General features: G+C 47.9%; 4 protein-coding genes across 5 annotated transcripts in view; 2 read left to right on the forward strand and 2 right to left on the reverse strand.

Moving 5' to 3' along the window:
* Positions 1-10553, forward strand: part of LOC111067152 (ankyrin repeat domain-containing protein 50) — a 32779-nt gene extending 22226 nt beyond the window's left edge. The window contains 6 exon segments of the mRNA XM_022356204.2: positions 2079-6575; positions 6577-7693; positions 7776-8086; positions 8162-8339; positions 8410-8668; positions 8739-10553. Of these exon segments, the coding sequence (XP_022211896.2) occupies positions 2247-6575; positions 6577-7693; positions 7776-8086; positions 8162-8339; positions 8410-8668; positions 8739-8922 (6378 nt within the window). The 5' untranslated portion in view covers positions 2079-2246 and the 3' untranslated portion in view covers positions 8923-10553.
* On the reverse strand, positions 10076-12748 carry LOC111067158 (protein C12orf4 homolog). Its single transcript, XM_022356212.2, has 4 exons — positions 12528-12748; positions 12235-12471; positions 10865-12173; positions 10076-10795 (listed from the first exon to the last, which is right to left on the reverse strand). The coding sequence occupies exons 2-4, from the start codon at positions 12413-12415 to the stop codon at positions 10675-10677; spliced, it is 1611 nt and encodes a 536-aa protein (XP_022211904.2). The 5' UTR covers positions 12416-12471; positions 12528-12748; the 3' UTR covers positions 10076-10674.
* A 2149-nt stretch (positions 12749-14897) lies between these two features.
* On the reverse strand, positions 14898-19427 carry LOC111068818 (heterogeneous nuclear ribonucleoprotein A1). 2 transcript variants are annotated; one of them, XM_022358569.2, is made up of 6 exons: positions 19271-19426; positions 18654-19128; positions 16571-16761; positions 16193-16496; positions 15744-15838; positions 15155-15243 (listed from the first exon to the last, which is right to left on the reverse strand). In XM_022358569.2, the coding sequence occupies exons 1-5, from the start codon at positions 19319-19321 to the stop codon at positions 15762-15764; spliced, it is 1098 nt and encodes a 365-aa protein (XP_022214261.1). In that variant the 5' UTR covers positions 19322-19426; the 3' UTR covers positions 15155-15243; positions 15744-15761. The 2 variants fall into 2 exon arrangements, with proteins under 2 accessions (XP_022214255.1, XP_022214261.1); XM_022358563.2 differs by lacking the exon at positions 15744-15838 and having other exon boundaries at positions 14898-15243; positions 19271-19427.
* Positions 19428-21775: 2348 nt separating this feature from the next.
* Positions 21776-23014, forward strand: LOC111069040 (zinc finger protein 330 homolog). Its single transcript, XM_022358922.2, has 2 exons — positions 21776-22340; positions 22414-23014. The coding sequence occupies exons 1-2, from the start codon at positions 21849-21851 to the stop codon at positions 22864-22866; spliced, it is 945 nt and encodes a 314-aa protein (XP_022214614.1). The 5' UTR covers positions 21776-21848; the 3' UTR covers positions 22867-23014.
* Positions 23015-27009: the final 3995 nt, after the last annotated feature.

The raw sequence follows: 27009 nt of genomic DNA on the forward strand, positions 1-27009 counted from the left end.
CTGACTTGCCAACATTATGGTAATCTGCCTACACAGTCCCCCCAGTCCTTTCCACCTCTGTCTCTGGGTTTTTGTGTGGAGTTTCCCCATTTACGTCACATCACCCTTCCGCTGCGGTCCGATCCGGTCCGTCGTCAGGTTGCAGACGTAAATCATTCATTTTCACTTGCTACGATTTTTTATGGGCACCGAGTTTTTTGTGTCCGTCCCCGTCTCGTTGGAGTGCACAGAACGTGCTGAATTTGCTCCATTTCTATGTGAAAGTTGGACAACCAGAGAGAGCTGTGCCGTGCAGGAAGGGATGTATGTATCATTAGTTACATTGCCGTTGGTAGTTGGTCGTTGGTCGTTGCCACCTACAAAAGTCCCATTACATCACATCCCATGCGCCGTGCCACCCGTGCCACATCCCACCACCCATCCATTGCTTCCACGAAGACTCAACGGCTAAATTGAAGTTTAAAATAAAAAAACTTTGTGGCATGAAAGACATTATTTACACAGAGGCAAGTCACTTACACTGAGCGAAACAGTTTGAAGGAACAGTTTAGGTTCTTTTATTTCCAACTCTCGATGGGTACCTCCTGTCGGTGTAAACAGAAAGTGCAAACACGGAGTGCAATCTCAATGAATATTTCCTTTTAAATTATTTTTTCACTATTACAAATTCGTGGAAATATGCAACTGAAGTTGATGATTTTGAAGGGGCATATTCGCCACAAGTGAATCGCATTTTGGGATAAATTTAGATGGGAAATATAGGCAATATTATGATACAAAATACAACCAGCAAATGTAATATGATTTCTGGAATTTATACTCGTATTGTATTTGTATTTGTATTTATTTAATAAGGTTCAACTATGAGCAGTTAAACTAACAAAATTATAACATAATATGAAAAGGACAAGAACATGGATTATCAGACTATGGATATTATCCTGACCCAATAGGACTAATTTATTGGCAAAATAGCCGCTATTGTGAATAGCTTTTTCATGTTTCTTGCAAACGGAACGGCAAAAGGCAGTCAGTTCTAGAGCCAATCAATTCGAGTATACATATATAGATTAAAACAATTGGAATGAAAGTTTACGAAAGTAAAGAATGTCCGCTCAAGATCTCCCCCCAGAGTGGTTTACTATGCAGCTTCCTTTAATTAAACCATATTCTTGACTTAAGGAACTTTTCTCTGAGTGCATCCGACGTACAGCCGTGCCCCATGCTGCTGCAACACCCTAGTCAACCTCTCCTGCACGACGCACATAAATGGCATCTACTCCCTGCTCGTACCCTCGTTCTAGGACATTCATTCGTAAGCTTAGAGATATAGCAAGAGTATATATGGCAAAACCCGAGAACAAAAGATACTGCGCGTAAAGACAAGCGCAGGAAAAATGATGACAAGTCGTATGCATGAGCGTATCAATGTGTGTGTGTGTGTGTGTGTGCAACGTGTTTATGTGTGTGTGTGTGTGTGCGTGTGTTGATGGGGTGAATGAATGGCTGGGAGAAGGAGCCACGGCTATGGCTGCTTGGTTGGTAGCTGCCAAAGGGTTAAAAATGTACAGAAATCAGGTCAATTGTTTTGCAGGATGATGCTAACAAATAGAAAGAAAAAAAAGCATAAAACGAAAAAGTGAAGCCACTGGCGAAAAATGGCAAAATGAAAGTGCTATTTAAGTTCGAGTAATGGCCCACTAAAAGCCAGCACAGACCCCAGCGGAAAAGGTAATTTGTGTTATCTCAAAGGCATAATGCAACTAGAGAGGCAGCTGATTATCGTAAAGAGAGTTACAGATCCGAGATCGTTAGGATGCAGCAGCTTAAAGACGGTTCAAAGGGTTGGGCTTTTAGGGTTGGCACTTGGCAAACTTCCATTGAAGTGCCGTACGAAAATCGTAATCAAAATACGTGAAATATAATCAATTAAATACGCGCACATTTATGCAGCTTAAAAAACGTTTTTTTTGAATCACATATAATTCGATTTTCGTGAATACGATTTAACTGAATTTTCATAGTATTTCCATGATGCATAAACAGATTACTAACCGCCTCCCTCTCTTTATTTGCAGTCATTTGTGGAGCTTAAGTGAAAGGCAGACAGCAGCCAAAAAGGGGAACGAACTCGCAGCTGCAGACAGCAAACGGATTACAGGCATCCTCCAGGCACAGATACAGCACCAGCCACAGCTCCAGCTTCAGCTGTAGCTCCAATCAGCTCTACAGCAACAGCAGCAGCAATGTCTAAGCACACGGATAACGATAATCTGCGCAATGACATCTATGAAAATCTGCCCTGTCAGGCGATGTACAACGAGTCCGTGCGGAAAATCCATCATCAGCAGCAGCAGCAGCAGAAATCCACGCAGGCCTCCAACATTGTCAATCCGAATGCCAACTCCATAGGCAACTGCAATTCCGCGCCGGCGAACAAAGCCTCCGCCGGCGGTGGCAAGGAGATGCTGTATGCCACACCACTGCGAAAGTCGGACCGCTACAAGAGCGGCGAACGGAGTCGCAGCCACACGGCTGCAGCTGCAGCTGCCGGGCAGCCAGAGACGAAGCTCTCCAACTGTCGCGACTCGAACCGCTTGGCCAGTGCCCGCAATGGGAATGCTGTGCAGGTGACAGATCTGGACGCCGACGAGGATGATGCCGAGGGCGATGGTGTGGATGGCTGCGCCTCGACCAGCGCCCTGGTGGGCGGCTCCAAGTACAACAATCAGCCGTTGGGCTCGGGCACACCCAACCAGCAGCTGGAGGACCGACGGATACTCAACTTCCTGAAGGACACCACGCAGCTGCAGAAGAAGCTGGAGATCAGCGGACGCGACTGTCCCAATGCCAGCTTCTCGAACCTCGCCCGCGAGGAGCACTTCGCCAATCTGGTGCAGCAGAACTTCCCCCAGGAGGTGGCCCAGCACTCGAATGGCGACACAAACGGCGGCGGCGGTTCGGCGCCAGAGGAGGATGGCCAGGAGGCGGCGGGCGGCGCCAAAGAGGACACCGACGGCAATCTGGAGGCGTTGATGCAGCGCAAGATCTCGCCGGACAAGGAGGTCAATGGATTGGTGCCGCACAGCGGCGGCGGCGTCGGCGCCGGCCTGGAGTCGAACAATCGCATCGTCAGCACCGTCTACATCCATCGCGAATGGGTGCTGAAGAAGATCGCCCTGTGCCTGGAGCAGCGGACGGCGGGCAAGAAGCCCGTGCCAGCATTGGGCGGAGCACTGGGTGGGGGGGCAGCCTCCGCCAGCTATGTTTCGGCCCGGGCCAAGGCGGCGGCCATCTCCAGCTCGAGCTACAATGGCTGCCTGGTGCTGGGCTCGAATGGCTCCGGCAAGACCTCCATCTGCCAGGCCATCATGAAGGGCAACTCCGGCACCAAGGGCATCCTCAACAGGAAGCTGCTGGCCTGCTACCTGATCGAGTCGCAGAACCCGGAGTGCCACAGCCTCTCGCTGTTCCTGCGCAAGATCGTGCTGCAGCTGCTGAGCCACGCCTCGCTGATCAGCCGCGACGACAGCCAGCGGATCATCGAGGAGGGCTTCTCGTTTCTGCGCGAGGAGGCCCAGCAGCAGGAGTTCAAGCTGGACGAGGCCATGAACAACATCAGCCTCAGCGAGAATGCCGAGGAGCTGCTCATCGAGGAGCTGAAGCGCGGGGCCAGCGAATGCGACGCCCAGGCACTGGACACGGACTTCCAATCGCAGCGCACTTCCACCATCAACAAGAGCTGCCTGACGCGCCAGCAATCGGAGCCGGCTCCGTTGCCGGATCAGCCGGCGGACCGGCAGGACGAGAAGCTGGCCCTCAGCAGCTATGGCACGCATCCGCCCAAGCGCGGCAAGGAGCGGGGCGAGCAGGACAAGGACACGGGCAGCGAGAAGGAGCTGAAGGAGTCGCCCGCCAAATCGAGTCCCAGTCCCAGCAAAACCAAGTCCAAGATTCCCATCAAGCGTGGCCGATCGGGCAGCGGTGTGCTCTCCCCCTCGAAGCTGGCGACCATCAGCAATGGCAACCGCAGTGGCAGTGGCGGTGGCGGTGGCAGCCAGGCGATCCAGCAAGGTGGCGGCGAGGACATAGCCGATCTGGGCACAGAGCAGGAGATGAACGAAATCGAGGCGGCCATCAAGGATGACAAGGCGGGCGAGCCAAAGGAGAGCAACGAAGAGGAGGAGGACAAGCCCGAGGCGGACAAGGATTTGACAGCCAGCAAGGAGCAGGAGACGGCGACGGAACCCAAACCTGGTGAGGCTGATGCGGCAGAACCACTCATCGATTTCACAGAGAATGGCAGGCAGGAGAATGGGGAACGGGAGCAGGAGGAGCGACAGGCACCGCCAGCGCTCGCCGAGAAGCCCCGGAAGCACACAAACACCCTGCCACCGCCGCTGCCGAAGACCAAGAGCTGTCGCACCATCATTGCGGATGGCTACTACGAGCTGCTGCTCTCCAATCCGGAGATACTCGAGTGCCTAAGCGTGGACAACATCGACTCGAATCCCGATGAGTGCTTCAAGAAGGCTCTGCTCTTCCCGCTGCTGGAGCTGACGCCGCCAAAGACGGCGCTGCTGCTGCTGATCGACTCGATCGATGAGAACTACATCAACGAGGGCAATCTGCTGTCCACCCTGAAGGGCCCCCGCTGCAGTGCGGCCATCCACAAGAGCCGCAACGTGGCGGAGCTGCTGTCGAACCACATCCATTTGTTCCCCAAGTGGCTGTTCCTCGTGTGCACCACCAAGAAGCAAACCAAGCAGATCACCAGGATGTTCACGGGCTTCAAGAAGATCACGCTGGACGATCTGCGCAAGTCGCATGTGGTCAAGGACGTGCAGGAGTACATCATCAATCGACTGAACTCGGACTTCAAGGACAGCATCATGCTGACCAAGGAGATCATCGAGTCGCTGCATCAGCTGTACATCAAGTCGAACGGCTGCATCCTCTACCTGGAGAAGGTACTGCACGGCATCAAGGATAACTTCTTCAGCTTCCGGGAGATAAAGCTGATACCCTGCACCCTGAACGGCCTGTACTTGTACATCTGTCAGAAGTCCTTCAACAAGAAGCAGTACATGAAGATTCGGCCGCTGCTCAACGTCCTGCTGGCCTCCTCCGGCTACGTGGACAAGCTCTTCCTGTTCAACTGCCTGCGCACCCACAACTACACCATCGACTGCCAGGAGTTCGAGAAGCGACTCCAGCTGATGCGCAACATCCTCGCCTACGATGCCAATGCCCAGCGCCTCAAGATCTTCCACAACTCGTTCGCCGACTGGCTGGTGGACGTCAAGTTTGCCACCAAGAAGTTCATCTGCGATGTCAACGAGGGCCATGTGATGATATCGATGTACTATCTGCTGGTGGCGGACACCCTCTGCGCCAATACGGTCCGCCGATTCGCCTACCATCTGATCAAGTCCGGCGAGTACCTGACCAGCCGCCACGTGGACATGGATCTCATCCTGATGCTGCTGGAGTCGCGGCTCAACCTGAGCGACTGCTTCTACACGAACCAGATTAACTGCTGCGCCCAGTGCGAGCACGACTTCAAGTACGATGGCAATTTCCTGCCCAAGACCCGCTCCATGCTGGAGCGATTCCTCGCCAACGACCTGAGCGAGCCCTTCGCCCAGTTCCTGTGCGACTTCTTCAAGCCCAGCCTGCCCACGGACGCCAAGATGCTGAAGCTGCTCATCGAGACGGGCATCAACAATGCCGAGTCGCAGAACTCCTGCGAGTCGTCGCTGATGTCGCCCGAGCTGTCGGAGAAGTCGCAGAACATTGACTTTGAGCTGGCCGACCTGCTGCTCTCCAGCGAGAAGAGCTGCCTGCTGGAGACACAGCGGGCGGGCAGCCCCTCGGAGCACAGCGAGCCGCCGCACGAGAGCCAGGACGACAATGCGTCCAGCACGCTGCACCAGCTCTCCGACTCGCACCACATCGAGCTGCACAAGGGCAAGGCTCTGATCCACATCTTGGCCAACGACGGCAACCACCAGCTGCTGGAGCGGGCCCTCAACGCGTGCAAGAGTCCCATCGATCTGGAGATCGAGGACTACAACGGCCAGACGGCCCTCAATATTGCGGCCAGGAACGGACACCTGGAGGTGGTGAAGCTCCTGCTGAGCTTCTCCCAGCCCTGCAACGATGGCACGGGCCGGATGAAGCGCGTGGACGTTAATCATGCGGACAGGGATGGCTGGACCCCCTTGAGATCCGCCTCCTGGGGCGGCCACAGCGATGTGGTGCGTCTCCTGATCTCCCAGCCAGCCTGCAAAATAGATCTCGCGGACAAGGAAGGACGCACAGCGCTGCGGGCGGCTGCCTGGAGCGGGCACGAGGACATCCTCAAGCTGCTGATCGAGTCGGGCGCGGATGTCAACTCTGTGGACCGACAGGGGCGCACTTCGCTGATCGCCGCCTCCTACATGGGCCACTATGACATCGTGGAGATCCTGCTCGAGAACGGAGCAAATGTCAACCACCTGGACCTGGACGGACGCAGTGCCCTGTGCGTGGCTGCCCTGTGCGGCTCCTCGGGCTACAGCAAGGTGATCTCCGACGCTGCTGGACCATGGCGCGAACACGGACCAGCTGGACAACGATGGCATGTCGCCGCTGCTGGTCAGCTCCTTCGAGGGCAACGCCGAGGTCTGCGAACTGCTGCTGGAGAACGCCGCCGATCCGGATCTGGCCGACTTCATGGGGCGCACGCCACTGTGGGCAGCCTGCACGGCGGGGCATGCGACGGTGGTGAAGCTGCTGCTCTTCTGGGGATGCGGCATCGACTGCATGGACTCCGAGGGCCGCACAGTGCTGAGCATTGGCGCCGCCCAGGGGAACGTGGAGACGGTGCGGCAGCTGCTCGACCGCGGCCTCGACGAGACGCATCGCGACAATGCGGGCTGGACGCCCCTGCACTACGCCGCCTTCGAGGGCTTCCATGAGGTGTGCATGCAGCTGCTCGAGTCGGGAGCGAAGATCGATGAGTGCGACAACGAGGGAAAGACGGCCCTGCATCTGGCCGCCCAGGAGGGGCGCCTGAACTGTGTCCAGGCCCTGCTGGACATTCACTCCAGTTTCGTGGACCAGAAGGCGCACGACGGGAAGACCGCCTTCCGACTGGCCTGTCTGGAGGGGCACATGGAGACGGTGGAGTTTCTGCTCAAGTTCTGCTGCGACGTCAACTCGAAGGACGCGGACTCGCGCACCACGCTGTACATCCTGGCGCTGGAGAACAAGCTGGAGATCGTCAAGTACCTGCTGGACATGACCAATGTGGATGTGAACATTCCGGACAGCGAGGGACGCACGGCCCTCCATGTGGCCTCCTGGCAGGGGCACGCGGACATGGTCAAGTGCCTGATCGAGGCCGGGGCCGATGTCAACTCGATGGACCTGGAGGCGCGCTCGCCGCTGCACTCGTGCGCCTGGCAGGGCAACCACGATGTGATGAGCATCCTCCTCTACTACGGCGCCCAGGCGGATCACGCCTGCAAGCAGGGGGCCACCGCCCTGGGCATCTCCGCCCAGGAGGGGCACGAGAAGTGCGTCATCGCTCTGCTGCAGTTCGGCGCCAATCCGTACAAGTCGGACCACTGCGGCCGCACCCCAATCAAGCTGGCGGCCAAGTCCAGTCGCACCAGCATCCTGAAGATCTTCGAGAGCTACACCAAAAGTAAGACCAAACGCCGGATCATCCTTGTGCTCTGTTACTAATGCTTTCCCTCTGCCCAACTGCCCCTACCCTCACTCCATAGATGATGCTAGTAATCCCAACGAACCCAAGTTCCATGCGCACGCCAGCATGCTGCGCTCCCCGGACCAGCCGCCGGCACTGCCCCTGCACCAGAACCTGTCGCCCTATCCGGCCCATGCCTCCGCCTCCTCGGTCTGTTCGGCGGCCACCACGGCCACGGTGCACAACGGCAGCCAGCTGCACGTCCTCAATGCCTCCAGTTCCACGCACAGCTCCAACAACTTCTACCAGAACACCATGCAGTCGGACACGAGCAGTTTGCACAAGCGCAAGAGCGTCATCTCTAGTCAGTCCACGGGCAGCAGCAATGATGTGAGTACCCTGCATGGACACCCCCTTGGCATTCGAATCTCATTAATTTCGTTTTGGTTTTCGTTTACGTTGCAGCAAGCGCCGCTTACCTTCACACAGCAATTGCAGCGACAGAGCAAACTCAGCTCGCGGAACAATCTGATGGTCAATTCGAAGCACGCCTCTGGGTCGGGACACAAGTCCAGTGGGGGCGGAGGCGGTGGTGGCCAGCGGCACTCCCAGATGCTGCCCGATCTCAGCGAGCATCAGCTGGGTAAGCACAACTCAAACCTCACACCTCAGAGCCAAAGCCAAACTAATCACGTATTTTATTCGACGCACAGCTTCCAACATGACCAATGAGGCGGACATGTACGATATGGAGTGCATGTCGCCGCTGTATGCCACGCCACCGCATTCGCCGAGCAGCGAGCTGAGCTCACCGGGCCAGCTGCCAGGACTGAATGCATTTGTGGATGATGACAGAGCGGGCACGAGCAGTGGCGGTGCCAAGGCCTCCCTGCCGGATAATCATTTTGCCCGAGACACGCACATGCGCATCATACTGGGAAATCTCAAGGAAAACCAGCCCAGTTCCTCGGGGTGAGTCAGGGGAAGGAAGAAAGGAAATCTTCGAGAGCATAAACTAATATATTCTTCTGGCCACAAACAGCAAAAGCAAGCGCAGTGGCGTGTCCAGTAATCCGGCAATGCGGCTCATACGCAGCCGCTTCGATGCCGCCTCCCAGCTAATTCGACGCACCAACAACATACTCTCCTCCAGCAGCAATCAGGGCTCCTCCAGCATTGGCGTCAAGTCGGGCACCTTCCAGTGGCGCAAGGAGAGTCAAATGTAATGGAAAACGAAAGGGAAAGCGCATCCTGTACTGTATCCCTGTATCCCACTTGCATACTCAATTATCAGAGCATATTAATTTATTTATTTCTTATCGTACTTTTGATCGAGTATTTGGTTCTTTTGTGATAGTTTCAATTTTAGTACACATTTTAATATGTATTCTGTATCTGCTGATTTAACTAAAATATATGTAGGCATATACACTATCCATACAAACGTAGTCTAAGGCATGCGCCGAGTATTAAGCTAGCGATCCATACATACAAATACGATATCTCGTCATAACCAACCCCAAACACTTTTGGCATGCATCTTGTAGTGGACTTTGTTCTTCAATGTACTAGGCAAGAAATCTAACGAAATTCAAATAGAGACGACAGACAGACAGACAGACACAACACGACGCGAATGTGCATGCTGGAGCAGAAGCAGCAGCAGCAGCACTGTTCCCAGGACGTAATTTTAAAGTAGTATTTATTAACATTAACAAAACGGAAGCAATAAATTATAATTCAACTTTAATATAATTTATGCTGGATAGAGATCAGAGCTGGCCATGATTGTGGGGCTCTGTGAGCCATACTACTCCAATGCGGCTATAGCAATGTAATTTATTTATACGTACCATTTAATACACTGATGATTTATGCTGTTTATGTCAATTCCCTGAAGCCCTCGCCCCAAGCGAATACAATGCATTATATTCGCTCGCAACCAAAAGCAAAAAAAGAGAGAAAAAAACACTCAATGCGGTCCGTTCCTGTACCTAAAACACTCGTCACTAATTTTATGTATGCCCTGTTAAGCCGGTTGAACAAACGAAATACACATTATCGAAATACACTGATTGAATACTATTTTCTGAGCCTCTACGCCCATTACATACTGCAAAGCAGCCAAACGATACACACCGCAGACAACGTACTTGGCTAAACACCAAATAAACCAATTAAATTAAATAAAAAGTTAAACAGCGAACACACTCACACTCACTCACTCACTCACAGAACATGATGGATGGATGGAAACCTAATTAATTGTTAACGAAGAAGAACCTTAATATATATACATACATAATATACCGCAGAACACAGTTGTTTAGATATTAATATTATACATAAATACATATATATATTTCAAGCAAAAATGCATATTTACAAGTTAAAGTACAGAGTTATTCAATACAACACCCACGCCCCCCAATATTATAATAATCACTAAATATAACCGAACAGACACACACACACACACACACACACTGGCAGTAAATGCATGAGAGAGGAGTGGAGAGAGTGGAGAAGGGGTCTCAAAAACCAAAGATAAACCCATTTACATTTGGAAGTAATGTACACACGATACCTACATATACCTAACATATAACTACATACATATATACTTATATATAGTATATGCATATGTACTTATACATTGTACGAGCAGTAGTGTTGTAGTTTGGAACGAAAACAAAAGGTTGCGATAAATTATTGACAAAAATTGATACAGGAACATTTACACAAAACTTCTGGGTGTGTGTTAAATTTACGAGTAAAGAAACAAACAACTTTTTGAGCGTGGCGACGAATACCGAAGCATATATACGTATACATATACATATATATACATATATAACTCTGAATCTGAATAAACTGTATATTCATACAATTAAATTAGAGTAGTCTTTCTTATAAGTTCAAACGTTCTTTCAGGAATGCACTCGCACACAGCAGTCAGCAGCCAGCAGTCCAGTCTACTACTTGCTGGTGTCCACCAGAATCTTCGGATTGGCCACGTGAAAAACGCTGGGCACCATACCAGCCAGCGTGGTAAACAGGCTCTCCGATATATCATCCGGCAGTAGCAATTGCAAAGTGCTGCAAAAATATAATCAATTATAGTAATGCCCAGGCTGTCCAACCATAAACAAAGAAGCTCAAACAAACCTTAGCTCTGCACCGCCCCAGGACGCTGATTCAATCATGAATCCTTTGGCGCATTTGAAGACCAGCTCCGCCCGCCTGATGCACCACTGCACGGTCATGTCCTCGCTCATCTCGTGGCGCAACAGAGCCGGAATCGTCAGCGTGGTGATGTCATGTCTGCTGGCCGTCTTCAGGATGTTCCTCAGGCCCAAAATCACCGGATGACGCGAGTTGATCTCACTCGGACTGTTGATGGGCTCGTCCGAGATCAGATGGAATATGACATGGGATTGAGACAAATTCGAGTGTCTGGTGATGAAGAAGTCTCCCGTTTTCAGTCGGGGCACATGCTTTTTGGTGGGCGAGGGTGTGACGCTGCCCTCGGCACTGCCGTTGCTGCTGGCAGTGCTCGGAGTGCCGCTCGAATCGGTGGTGCTAAGGGTGCGGATCTGCTTCTCGATCTTCTCCATCTGAACGTCGATCTGCTCAAAGTGAAACTCTGTCGACCTGTTGGCATTTTTGATGATATTCTTGTTGGCCTCTGCCTGAATAGACGGCGTCAGCACCACGACACCGCACAGGGAGCTGGAGTAGAGGCCCAGGGCCATGTTTAGGCCATTCAAGCTCTCCTCGGCATGCAGGGGACTGCAGAGCTCCGTCACGTTGGCACTGAGAATGCGAATGTTGTGCATGTGTTTCAGCTGGGAGCCCAGATGTATGGTGAAGCTCTCCTCCATCGACGGCTGTTGCGAAACGAACATGGAGGAGCGATTGCCCAGCGGCGTGGCCACCGGCGAGACCTGAAACATTTGGCTCACTTGACTCGTGATCCAGTCGCGGTACTCGTTCTTCTGGTGACCCATCTTGGCCTCCAGCTCCGACTCGTAGCGCTTGCGGACAAAGTTCTGGGTGGTGTACTGCTGGGCCAGCAGATTGTTGATGTCCTCCGAGGTGGTGGTTATGTCCAGCTGATTGATCTGGCTGTCCATCTCCTGCTGCTGGCTAGTATTGAGCGTCTCCACCTCACTGTCCATGTGCTCCGTCATTCCGGCTATGACTTTGGCGTAGACTCGTTCTCGCTTGAGGATTTCCTCCAGCGACGAGGAGTGCACCAGGCGATGGAAACTCTGCGCAAATATATCCTCGTCCCTGGGGCCCACACGATCTGCAAACTGCAGCAGCTCGTCCTTGTACAGCCGCTCTGTATCCCGCACAATGGCCTCCAAGTCGAGCTCGTCGTTGGCCGCCTGTGCGATCAGCTTTTCGGCGTAGTCGTCCAGGAACTTTTGGTGCTCAGTGTCCACAAAGTCCTGCAGCTGCTGCTCCAAATCTGAAACGGAAATTATTGCTCAGATTTACCGAATTGAGCCTGCATTCCGTGAAATACCTACTAATGTTCTCGTCCAGATACCGCATCATGGGATCCATTTGGTTGAGCAGCTGCGTCAGACACTCCTCCAGGTTCTCCTGGTCGAAGGGGAATTTGATGTCCAGCTGGACTGCGCAGTCTTTGTTTTCATGGTCCTTGTAGTTGTACACAAAGCTAACAGTACGTGTGGCAGTAGAGTCCATGTCGGAATGCTTTGGCGAACAGCTGCAGTAGCAGTTCCTTGATGTGCAACACGAATCTGTACAAAGGAATAGGTTGTAAGTGAGCAGTTAATGGCGATGGGTTTGAGCTCACTTCAGTCCTGTCCCGGTAATTGAGGGCTTATCGGGATGTCTTGTAGTAGAGAAGCCTTCGCGTGGATCGTAGGGAGAGATCTTGCTCACGAACGACTTGATGCAGCTGAAAGTGCCATAGGTTCTGCGGGATGGCCCAAATTTGTTTTTTATTTTTAATCCAATTGGAGCTCACTTTTTAACGCAAAAATGAGCCATCACAACACAACAGCTGTCAGCGGCGATCAAACGACACTTAACCCACTTAACACCCCTCTATTTAAAAAGTTGAGCACCCTTTGTTAAACCGCGGAAAATAATACATTCTGTCAAGGCTCGTTGTAGCTCCATCCTCCTCTTTACTTACAAAACAAAAATGATCACCTGTAATGCGTAACATATGTATGTTAAAGTTACATAAATTTCGTGGAAATATTAAATACCCCCCTGGTCGACAATGGGTTAACGAACGAATATACTGACCAAGTCGAAAAATACCATTATATACGGACATCTAACAGCTGTTGATGTTGGCACAATCGGTGCTATTAAGTGCAACATAGAGAACTGTCAGTATGTGCTGTAAAGCGCAAATGTAAAACTACCGTGAACGCGCAATTTTCCGTGTGCACACTAACATTTTGAAATTAAATTAAAAACCAAATAATTAAAACCCGTACAAGTTGATTTTCAGTATGATATTGCTTTATTTATGAAGGTCAAATAATAAAACTAAAAATAATATTGAAATACGTACAAAATCAGTCTTATTTTTAGCCTCTACCGTGGGGAACTCGTACAGCTTCCTCCCCCTCCTTGGGCTGCGCGTTCAACATTCCCAGAGGGCCCCATCTGAAAATTACAACTTTTGTGCTGTTTTGGCAGAAGGAGACTTACCCATGGGCCGGGCCGGATCCCCCATCGAATTGCAAGCAAAATGTGGATGGTCCGGGTCCGTGGCTGCTTAGTAGCTTCGCATTACTTTTCAGCCAACTTGCAACAAAAATTACAATAATACAAAGTTGTAAATGTCATGGATGTTACAGGGGAAGAGAGAGGGAGAGATGGTGAAATTGTGATAAAGTCGCGTAAATGAAGTGGTTAAAATGAATGGCCCGCCCGACAACAAACGCTACGATAACAATTTGCTGGCTGCTTGCTTGCCTCCTTTTCTTCCTCGACTCGAATCGAATCTCTCCTTCATTCCAACTTCTCCAACTTACACTTCTGCTCAGATAGATCTCTCTTCGCTGCTGATGCGCTGCTGCTCTCTGCTACAATGTCAACATTTCAAAGATACACAAAAAACTACAAATCTTTAGCTAAACAGATTTCTTATTTTGTTTTAAGTTTTGTTTTTTTTTTTTGGTTTTTTTTTGTCGAATTTACATCATATTGTTGCTGTATATACTTATGTATTTTCGAATCTTGTATTTCGCTACATTAATGTGTAAAATTTCGTTAATTATAATTGCGCTGACCTCAGACGACAACTGCATACAGACTGATTGCTAAAAGGTAGATTACATTTAATTGTTGCTTGATTAAAACTAAACATTGGAGATAAGTTAGTTCCATGTCGTCACTTATATATGTACGTACAAGAAAGCTAAGACTCCTCCACACGGTTAGGGTTGGGTTCGGTTCGGTTCAGAGCTCAGCTGTTCGCTTAGAACTTGAATGTGTGATTGTGTGGTACTCTTAGTCGTACACGTAAATTAACGCTAAGGCAGCGTGCGGCAGGCAGGCAGGCAGCTGAAGGATGGATTGCCATTGCCATTGCCATTACCATTACCGTCACACCGCACACTCTACTCGTTTAAGATTATGACAACTTAAGCCTAGTGAAAGTCGTAAAATGTAATACATATTTTCATAAGTTTGTGTGTGTGTTTCTGCGCACTGATTATCAGAAATTGTCACGCCCACAGCCCAATTGTTGCATGGGCGCCAGCTTGCTACATAATCGAAATCGTACAAATAAAGAGGGCCTCTCGGCTGCCGCCCTGAAGTTTTACATGGCTGATTGCATTTATAGGGTCGGTAACAAGGTAAATGATGTTGGTAAAAAGATGGTAAAAATTGTGTGGATTGGATATACAAATGTTCGCTTGTACGCGCGCTTTTGTTCTAATTTACAATGTTACTTATACTGGTTGTTGTTGCTACAAATGGTTTGAATTTAAGTATATATTTCTATGGGTATTGGATTGTTTTTGATGCGTCTCATAGAAGGGGTAATCAATCATCAAGTGCAATAAGCATTAGGGAATCGTATCGTATCGAATCGAATCGAATCCTGGCCAGCTGCTGTGTACGTGTACTGCTGCTTGTTGTGTGTGTGCATGCTGTGTGTGTGCGACTCGACTCGACTCTCTCTGAATAATGCTTTTGTCTGATATTCAATCTGTGCCCTCTGATCGATGCACACACACTGCTGCTCTGCTCTGTACTTGTACTGCTGCACTGCTGCACTGATCTCTCATTCTCATCTCATTCTTTTTTTGTCTGTCTGAACTGCACTGCTCTTCTCCTGCTCTGCTCTGCTCTCCTTTCCTTTCCTCTCCACTTCTCTGCTCTGCACTGATCCTGATTACTCTCTTCTCTTCTCTGTCATGTTTTGGTATGGTTTGTGGTGCTCGGAAAACTTCTTCATACTTCTTCATACTCATTGAATTGCGTATCGTTTACTTGACTGTGACTTTTGGGTTTATACTGAGCGACTTCTAATTTATCACCTATAAAATGTCGATAAATGAGAAACGTTATTTAAAACAGGTTGCATACGAAGAGAATTCTTAATTGGTGGTTTTGGTTTTGGTATTGGTATTGGTATGGGTTGGTTTTTGTTTTGTTTTGTTTTCTAAATACGTTTACGAAATAAAATAAATAGTTGGTATATAGTCTTAATTAATGTTCATATATGTATGTGGTAGATTGAATAGATATAGTTGCTTAGTTTCGTTTCTTCAAGTTTTTTGAACACAAAAGGTGTTCAAGTTTGCATTTTCAGTCCTAAATTCTTTTACAAAACACTACCAAAGCAATGGCGATAATTGAAATGGCCTACTCGCTATGTTGATAAAGAAAACAAAAGAACAGATATACGCTTGTAGAGCCAAACGAAAGGTTAATGGATTGATTGGCCATGGATTGGATTAGTTGTTGTTAATGGACCGACTTCACTTTACTTTACTTTCGTAAACCATAACTAATTAAACAGATAATGGTGTCTCACCTCGTCTGGTATTCTCCCTCAATATCTGCGGCTGTTGCCGCCACCGCTATTGAAGCCCTGATTGTTGCCGCCATAGTTGCCTTGGTTGCCACCGCCTAAAAGAAAACCCAGATCACATAAGATCATATAAGCATTCTCTACTAAATACTTTACTGATTATAATCAGTCTCATCAGTCCGCCAGGCGGACTACAAAAATACAACTAAAACTGTAACGAGGCTGCGTGTTACGACGTATTGGGATGCTTTTTGTTTGTTTGTATACATGTGTGTGTACGCATAACATAGCGGAGGCCAGCGTCCGTTTATCCTCACAGTATGGTGTTTTTCTTAAAGCTAACTGCCAAACTCTATCGATGTTCTAACAGTTAGGTGTCAGGGTACTGTGTGCTAATCTCTCAAATGCGTCTATTCTGTTTAAGATGATTCATTCGGTACGATTTTTCTCACCTGCTTTGTTGCCAAAGTTGCCTCCTTGGTACGGCTGCATGCGGTTGCTGTTGAAGTTGCCGCCGCGTTGGGGACCGCCGCTGTAGCTCTGTTGGTACCCGCCGAAATCATTGCCCCCACCGTTTCCCCAATTGGAACCGCCACCAAAGTTGCTTCCGCTATTGCCATTATCCCAGGGACCCATGTTGTTGCCCCAGCCATTGTTGCCGCCGCCGCCGCCGCCGTAGCCGCCTCCAAAGTTGTTGTTTCCGCCCCAGTTATCGTTGCCCCCACGGCCCCCATTTCCCCAATTACCGCCGCCATTCTGAAAAAATATTCATACGACAGTCAATTTATAATGCAATTAGAAAGTGGGTCTCATCGAAGCGATGCACTTACCCAATTACCGCCGCCATTCTGATTGCCGTAGCTGCCGCCACCGCCGCCCATGTTGGATCCTCGATTTCCACCGCCTCGACCACCCTGACCGCGTCCACCACCACCGCCGCCGCCGCCACCCATTTCATTCTGCTTGGGCAGGGCCTTCTTCACGTCCACCATTTTGCCATTCAGCTGATGTTGCTTTTGCACTGAAAAGAGTCAAGTGAAAGTGAACCCCAATTAACATTTGATTAACATTTTATTAGGCATTCCATTCTCCACTCGAGAACTTCGAATGAGTGTGCCAAATACTCTTTCATCACTGATGCACAGAAGCACCAGCAACAATGATATAATACTGGCTGGGGTTTCATTTTACAGCCATGAAACGCCGCACAGACACATCGAACATTGCTGTGCGGAGCTGGGACTGTGTATTTATTTGATTTCAAGTACATGGAGACAGATTTATGAGTGTAACGAGGCTGCGTGTTACACTGAATAGAGATTTATACATTCGCATAACATAGCTTAGCCGACGCTATCATTCATCTCACAGCGTTTAAAAAGAAACTGCTCAGGTGTGGGGATCAAACAAGTCAGTTTGTCAGTACTGTGGAAGCCAAAAGGGAATGGTTCTCGAGTTTCAAGGTGGAAATTGTAGCATATACATATGTAAACTTACAGGGTGTCTAGTCAACAGAGATAAAATATGGTAGGGACTGTGCCAAATACTTTTTCATCGCTGATGCACACAAGCACCAGCAACAATGATAGAACTGATAAAACAGAATATAGAACTAGATGATATTGTAACGAGGCTGCGTGTTACACTGAATAGAGATTTATACATTCGCATAACATAGCTTAGCCGACGCTATTATTCATCTCACAGCGTTTAAAAAGAAACTGCCCAGGTGTGGGGATCAAAACCAGTCAGTTTGTCAGTACTGTGTATGTGAAAGGTTGTTGTTGTTGTTTCAAAGGGTAATTTGTATCATGAAGACACACGGTGTTTATGGTGAGTGGTGTGCCAAATACTCTTTCATCGCTGATGCACGCAAGCACCAGCAACAATGATATAATACTGGCTGGGATTTCATTTTACAGCCATGAAACGCCGCACAGACACATCAAACATTGCTGTGCGGAGCTGGGACTGTGAGGAATATAGAACTAGATGATATTGTAACGAGGCTGCGTGTTACACAGAATAGAGATTTATACATTCGCATAACATAGCTTAGCCGACGCTATCATTCATCTTACAGCGCTTTAAGCATAACTGTTCAGGTGTGGGGATCAAACCAGTCAGTTTGTCAGTACTGGGGTTGTTCTGGTGTTTCAAAGGGTGTAAGGTCACACATTTTATTTGTAAGGGACTATGCCAAATACTCTTTCATCGCTGAAGCACACAAGCACCAGCAACAATGATATAATACTGGCTGGGGTTTTATTTTACAGCCATGAAACGCCGCACAGACACATCTAACATTGCTGTGCGGAGCTGGGACTGTGTATTTATTTGATTTAAAGTACATGGAGACAGATTTATAAGTGTAACGAGGCTGCGTGTTACACTAAATAGTGATTTGATTTACATTCGCATAACATAGCTTAGCCGACGCTATCATTCATCTCACAGCGTTTAAAAAGAAACTGCTCGGGCGTTTGGATCAAACCAGACAGTTTGTCAGTACTGTGTACCTGTGAAGGGTTGTTCTGGTGTTTCAAAGGGTGTAAGGTCACACATTTTATTTGTAAGGAACTATGCCAAATACTCTTTCATCGCTGATGCACGCAAGCACCAGCAACAATGATATAATACTGGCTGGGATTTTTTTTTACAGTCATGAAACGCCGCACAGACACATCGAACATTGCTATGCGGAGCTGGGACTGTGAAGAACATGTAACTGAATGACGTTGTAACGTGTTACAATGAGCAGAACAGTGACGAGGGTGGATTGTTCTAGCTTGAGGCCGTTGTGGCGCAATACAGGGTGGATAGCTAATAAAAAGTAGATTTCTTTTCTCTTCTTACCATTGAAAATGGTCCGGGCTTCTAGAATACACTATATGAAGATGCCTTTCTACTTACACACAACTTTGTCCACGGGATCGTAGTCATCGAATTCAACGAAGGCAAAGCCACGCTTCTTGCCAGTCTCCTTGTCCATGACAATATTGATGTCCACAATGCTTCCAAAGTGCTGGAAGTAGTCGCGCAGACTCTGCTCATCATGGTCATCCTTGAGGGCGCCGACAAACAGCTTCTTGACGGTGGCCCCAGCATTCGGCGAGTCAATGTCCTGGCGTGGCACGGCACGCTTAGGCTCAACAACGCGTCCGTCAATCTTGTGGGGACGGGCCTTCTGGGCCTCGTCAATCATGGTCGAGTGCGAATAGGTGATGAAGCCAAAACCCCGCGAGCGCTTGGTACGTGGATCCTTCATGACCACCACATCGACAATTTGGCCCCATTTCTCAAAGTGCGCCTTCAAGTTATCATCGGTGGTGCGGTAGTCCAGACCACCAATGAACAGTTTACGCATATGCTCCGGCTCGGTAATATCCTAAGAACACAAGCAAATTATTGATTTTTTTCACAGCCAAACCTAACCTCGCTTTCACTTGAAGGCACATGCGTAATTTTCAAAATGGCGTCCGCTGAGACACGCAATGGAAAAATCATAATTCCGACAAATATCTACTTACATCATCGTGGCCGTTGGAGTTTCCGTTCTGATTATCGTTATGGCCGCCCATTTTAACTATTTTCAATGCTTAATGCTTCGCTTCACTTTATATTAAAATTTTTTCACAGAAAATTCACAGACACAAGCGTCTAGCGTGACAGAGTGACGATAACGATAAGTCCGGTAGAGGTGTCACACCAAAGAGGGTACTATAGATAGTATCGATATTTTACTGCTAGTCGAGCTACAGTCGTTGCGCTTTTGATATGTTTGGATTGGCTGCTATAAAATACGAAGACAAATTTGTAAAAAAAATCGACAGGTGGCATCTAATTTTTACAATGGACAAGTTCCTAAAAGGTTTCAGTGGTTGTTTAATAATTATTTGAGCCCGATACTATTACGATAGTATCGATATTTTTTTTCAAAACATTCGACTTTGATATTCCTCGATATTGATATTCCGTTTAATATTACCAGCTAGCTGGGACTCTCAGCCCTAAACAAATAATTTTATCCGATAGATACATACATTTTTTAAGAGATTGGCAAGTTTTCAGAAGTCCTTTTTATTGGATTATTTACATATTAAGGTTCAAACAAAAACAGCATAAAACGAATTTGTCGTCGTTTTGTGGCGCTGCCAGACTCGTGCAATTCGTAGTTGCTGCGGGGTGCCATACCGTGATATTTTGTGATATGAAATTCGTCAATTTTGATATTCAGTTTAATAGGCTGTTTACATTGGGACTGCGTCATGCTTCTTTGCGTCGGCGAAAACGCAGTTTATTTTACATAGGTTAAGCATGGGGAAATTTTGGTTCGGGATCTGGTTCATGTGCGTCTATTCGATATATTCGATTGCTTTTGCGCTTAACTGCACATTTTTGCACTTTTCTGCCTACAGCGCAACTATCACCTCTAAGAACAACAAACCCTTGTAGTTAAATAATCAAATTTTGGCGCTAAAATGAATGGTTGTGCAAAAAGGTGAAAATATACATAAAATGAAATAAAATACTTGAAACTGATTGTATTATTATCATACGACATTTTTGTGATCCCCTGATGCCATTATGACACTGCTGGGACGAACTTCGATGGTTTTCATAATTTTAAGAAGGCCTCCCACAAGCTGTACAAAGAAATGCTGAAAATAATAAATAAATATAAGAATCAATTCTCTTTCGTCCATTTTCTGTCGTCTCGCATAATTCTGTTGATTTCTCAAATTTGTTTACTTTCCTTGTCATCAAGCACCCAAAACAAAATTCAAGGCGCGTCTTCCAGTGTAAACGCCTTTTCTGCTTCATTGCGCTGTTCCGATATCGATAGCAGACGCGCCCAGTGTAAAAAGGCTATAATATTACTGGATAGTTGGCCCTCTAATCCATAAACAAATAATTTTATCCGATAGATACATAAATTTTGTTCAGGATTGGTTAGTTTTGGGAATGCTTTTTCTTGGATTGTTTTCATATTAAGGTTCAAACAAAAACGGCCAAAGCATAAAACTTAAATTTTGACTAAATGTGACGTCAGTGTGCGGTCAACCAAGTTTCTTCATGCGTATGGACTTTTGTATACCTATTTCTTTTAATTGATGTTAAATGTTTTGTCCAAGCTCCATTAAAACATTATTTATGATTTGATCCTAGATTGACATGTTTTTTTACCTCTAAATGCATATGTTTGTGTTTTATTTATACATTTATCCCGGTTCTAATACCTTTTGGAACCCGTGAGATGCAAAATTTGGTTAATGTCTTTAAAACAGAAACTGAGTAGTTTCTGCATTAATTGGAGCCTGAAATTACAAACAATATCTCAAGTCCATAATATCCATTTTCCCAAGGTATGCAGATTGTTGCTCATTTAGTGCCAAAATTGCACAACAATGCTGCTAGTTCATTTCCCCAACATGCTGCCACACCACGAAAATGAGATGAAAGTCTCCACAAAACACTCTATTCTCCACTTAAAAGAGAGCACGAATGCGAGCAAATTTGCACCAATTGGAGCAAATTTTGCAACTCTTCACAATGGGCGAATAATATCGATATTTTGTGTTTTTGTGTTAAAGTTACATAAATTTCGTGGAAATATTAAATACCCCCATGGTGAACAAAGGGTTAACGATATATTTTATTGACTGAAATCGTATTCCATCATTTTGATATTCCGTTTAATATTACTAGATAGTTGGCCCTCTCAGCCGTAAACAAATAATTTTATCAGATGGATACATCAATTTTCTACAAGATTGGTTAGTTCTCAGAAGTTCTTTTATTGCATTGTTTACATAAAAACTTTTAGACAAAATCGGCCAAAGCATAAAACGCAAATGTTGATGTGACGTCTTTGTTGCTGGGCAACCAAGTTTCTCTTTGAGAGAGCGAAAAATTTATATCGATAATTGCATTTTTGTTACATCGATAGCTACATTTTACTATTGTCACAGCAGCCAGCTTTTAGTGTCGTAGTGTGTTGCCAGATCAGCATAATTAGTTCGAAGTATTTCAGCATTTCTGGCCGGTCACATTTTGGTCACACTAGCCGTTTCATTTAGCATAAATTAATAATAATTTGTTAAAAAAATGCCGAAAAAAAAGACAGGACAGCGCAAAAAGGCTGAAAAGCAAAAGCTGCGCCTCAAGGAGATTCGCACCCGCGAAACCCCGCTGGCCGATGTGCCCTGCAATGCGCCGATGGACTGCGACAAGTGCGAAAAGAAGCAAAAGTCTCGGGCGTTCTGCTACTTTTGCCAAAGTCTGCAGCGGCTGCCGATCTGTGCCCAATGTGGGAAGATCAAGTGCATGCTGAAGACGGGCGACTGCGTGGTGAAGCATCCCGGCGTGTACACCACCGGCATGGGCATGGTGGGCGCCATTTGCGATTTCTGCGAGGCCTGGGTGTGCCACGGCCGCAAGTGCCTGACCAGCCATGCCTGCACGTGTCCACTGCAGAACGCCGTCTGCTTGGAGTGCGAACGTGGCGTTTGGGAGCACGGCGGGCGCATCTTCAAGTGCTCCTTCTGCGATGGCTTCCTGTGCGAGGACGATCAGTTCGAGCACCAAGCTAGTTGTCAGGTCAGTCCACCTGCAAGTCCATTTATCCATTCTCCTACCAACTAAACTGAATGGTGTTTTTTTGCCCTGCCAGGTGCTGGAGTCGGAGAACTACAAGTGCCAGTCGTGCAACCGTTTGGGACAGTACTCGTGCCTGCGCTGCAAGACCTGCTACTGCGAGGATCATGTGCGCCGCAAGGGCTTCAAGTACGACAAGAACAAGGCCATTCCCTGTCCCAAGTGCAATTACGACACGTCCGTCACCAAGGATCTGAGCATGTCGACGCGTTCGCACAAGTTTGGCCGCCAACAGCAAGGTGGCAGTGATGACGAAGAGGGCTATGGCGGCTACTATGGCGGTGGCGCTAGCGGCGGCAGCGGCTACTACGGTGGCGGTGCCACTGGCGGTTACGGCGACGACGCATCCGATGAATCTGATGACGATTACGAGGATGACGACGATGATGAGGATGATGATGATGATGAAGAGGAGTCGAGCGCCAGCGAGGCGGAGAAAGATGCAGCCGAAAAGAAAACCACAAAATAAGATCTGTAAAACTGATTAATAGATCAGATTAGATCTGCATTTGTACCCCCTTTATAAGGCCCATTAATGACTCACTTAATCAGTTTTTTGGCTGTGTAATTGTTGGGCCTGTAATGCAATTGTGAAATAAATTCAGTTGTCAAATCAACACAATTCAGACTGTACCCAGTCATGGCAACAGGCTTCACCTGGCCAACCTTGGTTGTTTTTGTGGCCTCGGACGAATGCAACAAGCTCCAAGTTGGCTCTTGGCCAATTGGCCATAGATTGAAGGTGGCCCGGTGGACCTCCATCTATAGTAGGATGGGGAGAAGTGGAAGGATGGCTGCCGTAATCAGGCAGCTGTGCTAAGGGCACATGATGATGGCGATGCCAGCGGCGCTGCCGGCAACGACGCTGGCTGACTCCTCTGTTGATAGACTCATCCATCTCCAATCCACTTACGAACGCAAATATTTACACAATTTACTCGAAAACGGAGGTATGAGCATATAATATTTCCAAAAACGATGGCAAACACACACGCACACATCCATCCAATCCATCGCACGCACTCCAACACACTCGCACGCACACAGACAGAATTTTTGGGAACATTTGGGAAATGTTTGGCAGTTAGGCAGAGCAGAAGAGCACAACATCAGCGAGGGAAAGGCATAAGAGGAAAGGGGGGGCACCAAACAGAACCCCATCATCATCATCATCGTCAGGCAGAAACATTTCAGGCATTGCAAATCAATGATAAGAGCGAGAGAGAGAGTGAAAAGGAGCATAGTATAGTTCAGTTCCTCTGCATATGAATGAAATCATATCGTCTCGTACATGTACGAGTATATCCCTGTGCGAGTGTGTGTGGAATAGGAATATGTTGGAGGATTGGGTGAGTGGGAAGGCAAATCAACTGTGTACATAATACAGATTAGTATGGGAGAGGATATGGCATGCACATGTACATACATATACTATATGCACATAAATACAGTGACGACTCGTTAGATTGTACTCAACGAAACCGAAAGTGCTTGTTCCAGTTGTATGAAATATCAAGTAATATTCAATGTAGGAATGCACTAAGATTTGGAACGATTGCTCCCATTGCTCCAAGCCAATCCAATTGCTCAAGAAATAAATGATGGGAATAATCTCTTCGATTTGTACGTATACTTAATCGAGGAATCACTGTTTCCACATACCGATGGCATAGATCAGGGCCAGCTTAAATATAATGGCTGCCTGCCAGCATTTTGTGTCTGCATTTCAATCAAAATGGCCAGGCCCAATGTCCCAATGTCCGAGCGAAGAGGAAGTCAGGGCTGCGCTACTCAACGAAATTAGAAATGCCATTGGGCGTGGGCTGGATGATGATGATGATGATGGGGGCTAACCAACTGAATCCCAATCCCTGGCCCGTGGAGAGTGGACAGTGGGTTAGTGGGAAGTAGGGAATTGTTTTGGACACTGCTCTGTGGTGGTCACTGCCAAACATCAATAATAATTCCATAAATGTAATCAGAGAGAAGCAAACAAGGGCCGAGTCAAGTCACTGTGATTGAGCTCTTAATTGCACTGCGATATTAATCCTTGAGCCATTCATCCCTTCCCATCCCATCCCTTTGGCCACTTCCCATCATGATGACCATTTTCATTAGATGGAGTGCATTCTCAATTACCAGATGGAGGGTCGGTCCATCAGTTAGCTAACCATCGAGAGTTTAAAGTCCCACAGAGATCAGGATACACGGAATGGCAGAGTTTCTAGGAACCCCCTTTAGAGACTCACTTCCGATCAGCATCAGCATCAGCATTATCTCTTGCTTATTTATGCAATGCAAATATTTTGGTTGCGCGAAGTCAAGCCATAACAAAAAGAGAGTTCGGGCCGGGTTTAGGATTAGGTGGGAAAATCCTTGGGACAATCCGAAAAACACGTGGAAAAGTCAAAAAGTCCGGCTTATGGCCAAACGCAATTAGCGTTAATTACGACGGAAAACAGCCTGCACCAGAGAAGATTCCCATGGCCAGGCCAGGCTGCATTCGCCTGGAAAAAAGGACCTGCTTCGGCTTCGTCCTGCTCCCACCACCACCATCACATTGCGGACACTTGAAGTTTAATTTAATTTTTTCTTGCGGCTGCCGTAACGTCGTTTGCTTCAAGTGATTGCGCCATGGGACTGCTACCATTGGCTGGTGGGTGGGTGGGTGGATTTGGTTGGTAGTGGAGTGCCTGATGTGGCATAGTTTCTAACGTCATCATCAACATCATCTACATCGACAGCGCCATCGACAGGCGCTCGTCAGGGCTGGTGCTGCTGCCGCAACTTGCGATGATTGATGGTGCGTAATTTGGAAAATTAGAAGCGTCCGGAAAGGACAGATAGGCCAGCCCAGGATACGCAGCAAAGGGGTGGCTCCGCTCCGCTCTGCTCTGCTCCGTTTTCCCTCCCATTTTTTGTGTTTTATTTTTATTTTTTGGCCTTTGCTAATGTTGTTGGCACAACAAGGTGTGTCCTGGTCCTGGTTGCCGGTTGCCGGTTCCCGGTTCCCGTTTCCCGGCCTGGTAGCCACTGCCGCCGCGTGTCCTGCCGCCGCTCGACGCTTGCGGGCGCGTGCAGGGCCCTACAACAAAGTTGCGCGTGGTTATTAGAAAACAATTTAATTAAATATTCACTTGAAGTACAACAGCAACAGCAACAAAGAGAGAGAGAGGAAAATAGCGTTGGCAGAGGCCTCACTTTCCCATCATAAAGAGCTCAAACAATGCCCATCAATATTAAACGATGTTGCTCGCTGTCCATTTAGAGCGCTGCTCCAGTTCCTCGTGTCCTTGTTCTTGCTGTTGTTTTTAGTCGTCGTCCTCGCTGGCCCGTGATGTAATGTGAGAAACTTTTTCGACTGTGGGTGTGTGAGAGTGTGTGGTCGAGGGTCGCTGGATTGGAGTGGAGTGGAGTGGAGAGGGGATACGGATAGCAGGCTGGGGGCCAGCGAACGCCTTTGATCTAGTTTGCAGCTAGAGACTTTTGTTCGGTTCGGGGAGAGTCCATGGAATTGTATGGATCAAAGCTTGAAAAAGAATAATTATGTTCCCAGCCGATATCCAATTTAGAAGGTTTCTATAAAGAGTTGCCTGAGCAGCCATGAAAATAGAAAATGTAAAAGAGTTCCTACCGATAAAATCTAGAAAATAATCTAAAAATTTTACAAAACTTTTTTAGGGAATTAAAAACCCGAAAGTCCCATTATTAATGGTTTCTTTTGAAGGAACACTTCCAGAAGTTAAGAAATTTGCTAATTTCCGAAGAGTTTTTGCTGCAGAAATCATTCAAAAATGTTCAAGCTCCCAAACTTAGAGCTTTACAAGTCCTTTCTGTCAAAGGTGCAGCATGGGAAGCCCTCACACAAAAGCTGTTACAAAGTCATCTCTTTTCAATTGTGCCCAGAAAGGAGCTTTGGCCTGGCATGCCGCACTGCAGCCGCACAGCAGGGGGCAACCAGCAAGGACACCGATGCCCAGAACCAGAGCCTTGTGCTCACCCGCACAACCAGCTGAGAAGTCAGCGCAGGACAATGGGAAAGTCGTTGGCTGTCTAATTGCATCAGCGACGCTTCCCTGGCCACGCGACCAGTGTGTCTCACCTGCAATTAAACTGTCACATTAGGAACGGGAGTGAGCGGCAGGGAGCGGGCGGGAGGGGGAGGAACGGGCACGCATCCATCCTATGCAATGGATTCTCACCTTAATGCAAAGTGATGACGCAGCCCGAAAAGCGATTCCAAATACAATCGGACAGGGCAGGGAAGGGCAGAGCAGGGCAGGGGAGGTAACTGAGTAACAATTGAGGGCCACGTGTCGGGCAGGACTGAAAGTTGGGCCCAATGCAAGAGGCAGGGACCTTCCACCAACCAAAAGTTTTGCTTAGGGATTAGCCGCAGCTCAGAGCGTGTCGTGGATGCGAATGTTGGTTGGTGGTTTGTGGCAGTGCCAATGCCAGAGCCAATGCCTAGACCTGCTTTCCACCCATTGTGCTTGCCCACAGTTACAGTTACAGCCAACTAATGAAAGCAAATCTCCGCATTAATTTCAAACGAATTTGTTTTGATGCCGTGATAAGCCGGCAACCGGCAACTGGCAACCGGCAACCGGCA

The sequence above is a fragment of the Drosophila obscura genome, unplaced genomic scaffold (genome assembly GCF_018151105.1).
Source record: "Drosophila obscura isolate BZ-5 IFL unplaced genomic scaffold, ASM1815110v1 contig_150, whole genome shotgun sequence".
NCBI classification, from domain to species: domain Eukaryota; kingdom Metazoa; phylum Arthropoda; class Insecta; order Diptera; family Drosophilidae; genus Drosophila; species Drosophila obscura.

Excerpts from the sequence above, each read along its gene's own strand:
- LOC111067158 (XM_022356212.2), bottom strand. The coding sequence starts at position 12,415 with ATGGACTCTACTGCCACACGTACTGTTAGCTTTGTGTACAACTACAAG. Across the intron at positions 12,174-12,234 it reads GTATCTGGACGAGAACATTA|ATTTGGAGCAGCAGCTGCAG; the intron begins GTAGGTATTTCA and ends TTTCCGTTTCAG. Across the intron at positions 10,796-10,864 it reads TGGGGCGGTGCAGAGCTAAG|CACTTTGCAATTGCTACTGC; the intron begins GTTTGTTTGAGC and ends ATATTTTTGCAG.
- LOC111068818 (XM_022358563.2), bottom strand. The coding sequence starts at position 19,321 with ATGGGCGGCCATAACGATAATCAGAACGGAAACTCCAACGGCCACGAT. Across the intron at positions 19,129-19,270 it reads ACTCCAACGGCCACGATGAT|GATATTACCGAGCCGGAGCA; the intron begins GTAAGTAGATAT and ends TTGTGTTCTTAG. Across the intron at positions 16,497-16,570 it reads AGAATGGCGGCGGTAATTGG|AATGGCGGCGGTAATTGGGG; the intron begins GTAAGTGCATCG and ends ATATTTTTTCAG.
- LOC111069040 (XM_022358922.2), top strand. The coding sequence starts at position 21,849 with ATGCCGAAAAAAAAGACAGGACAGCGCAAAAAGGCTGAAAAGCAAAAG. Across the intron at positions 22,341-22,413 it reads AGCACCAAGCTAGTTGTCAG|GTGCTGGAGTCGGAGAACTA; the intron begins GTCAGTCCACCT and ends TTGCCCTGCCAG.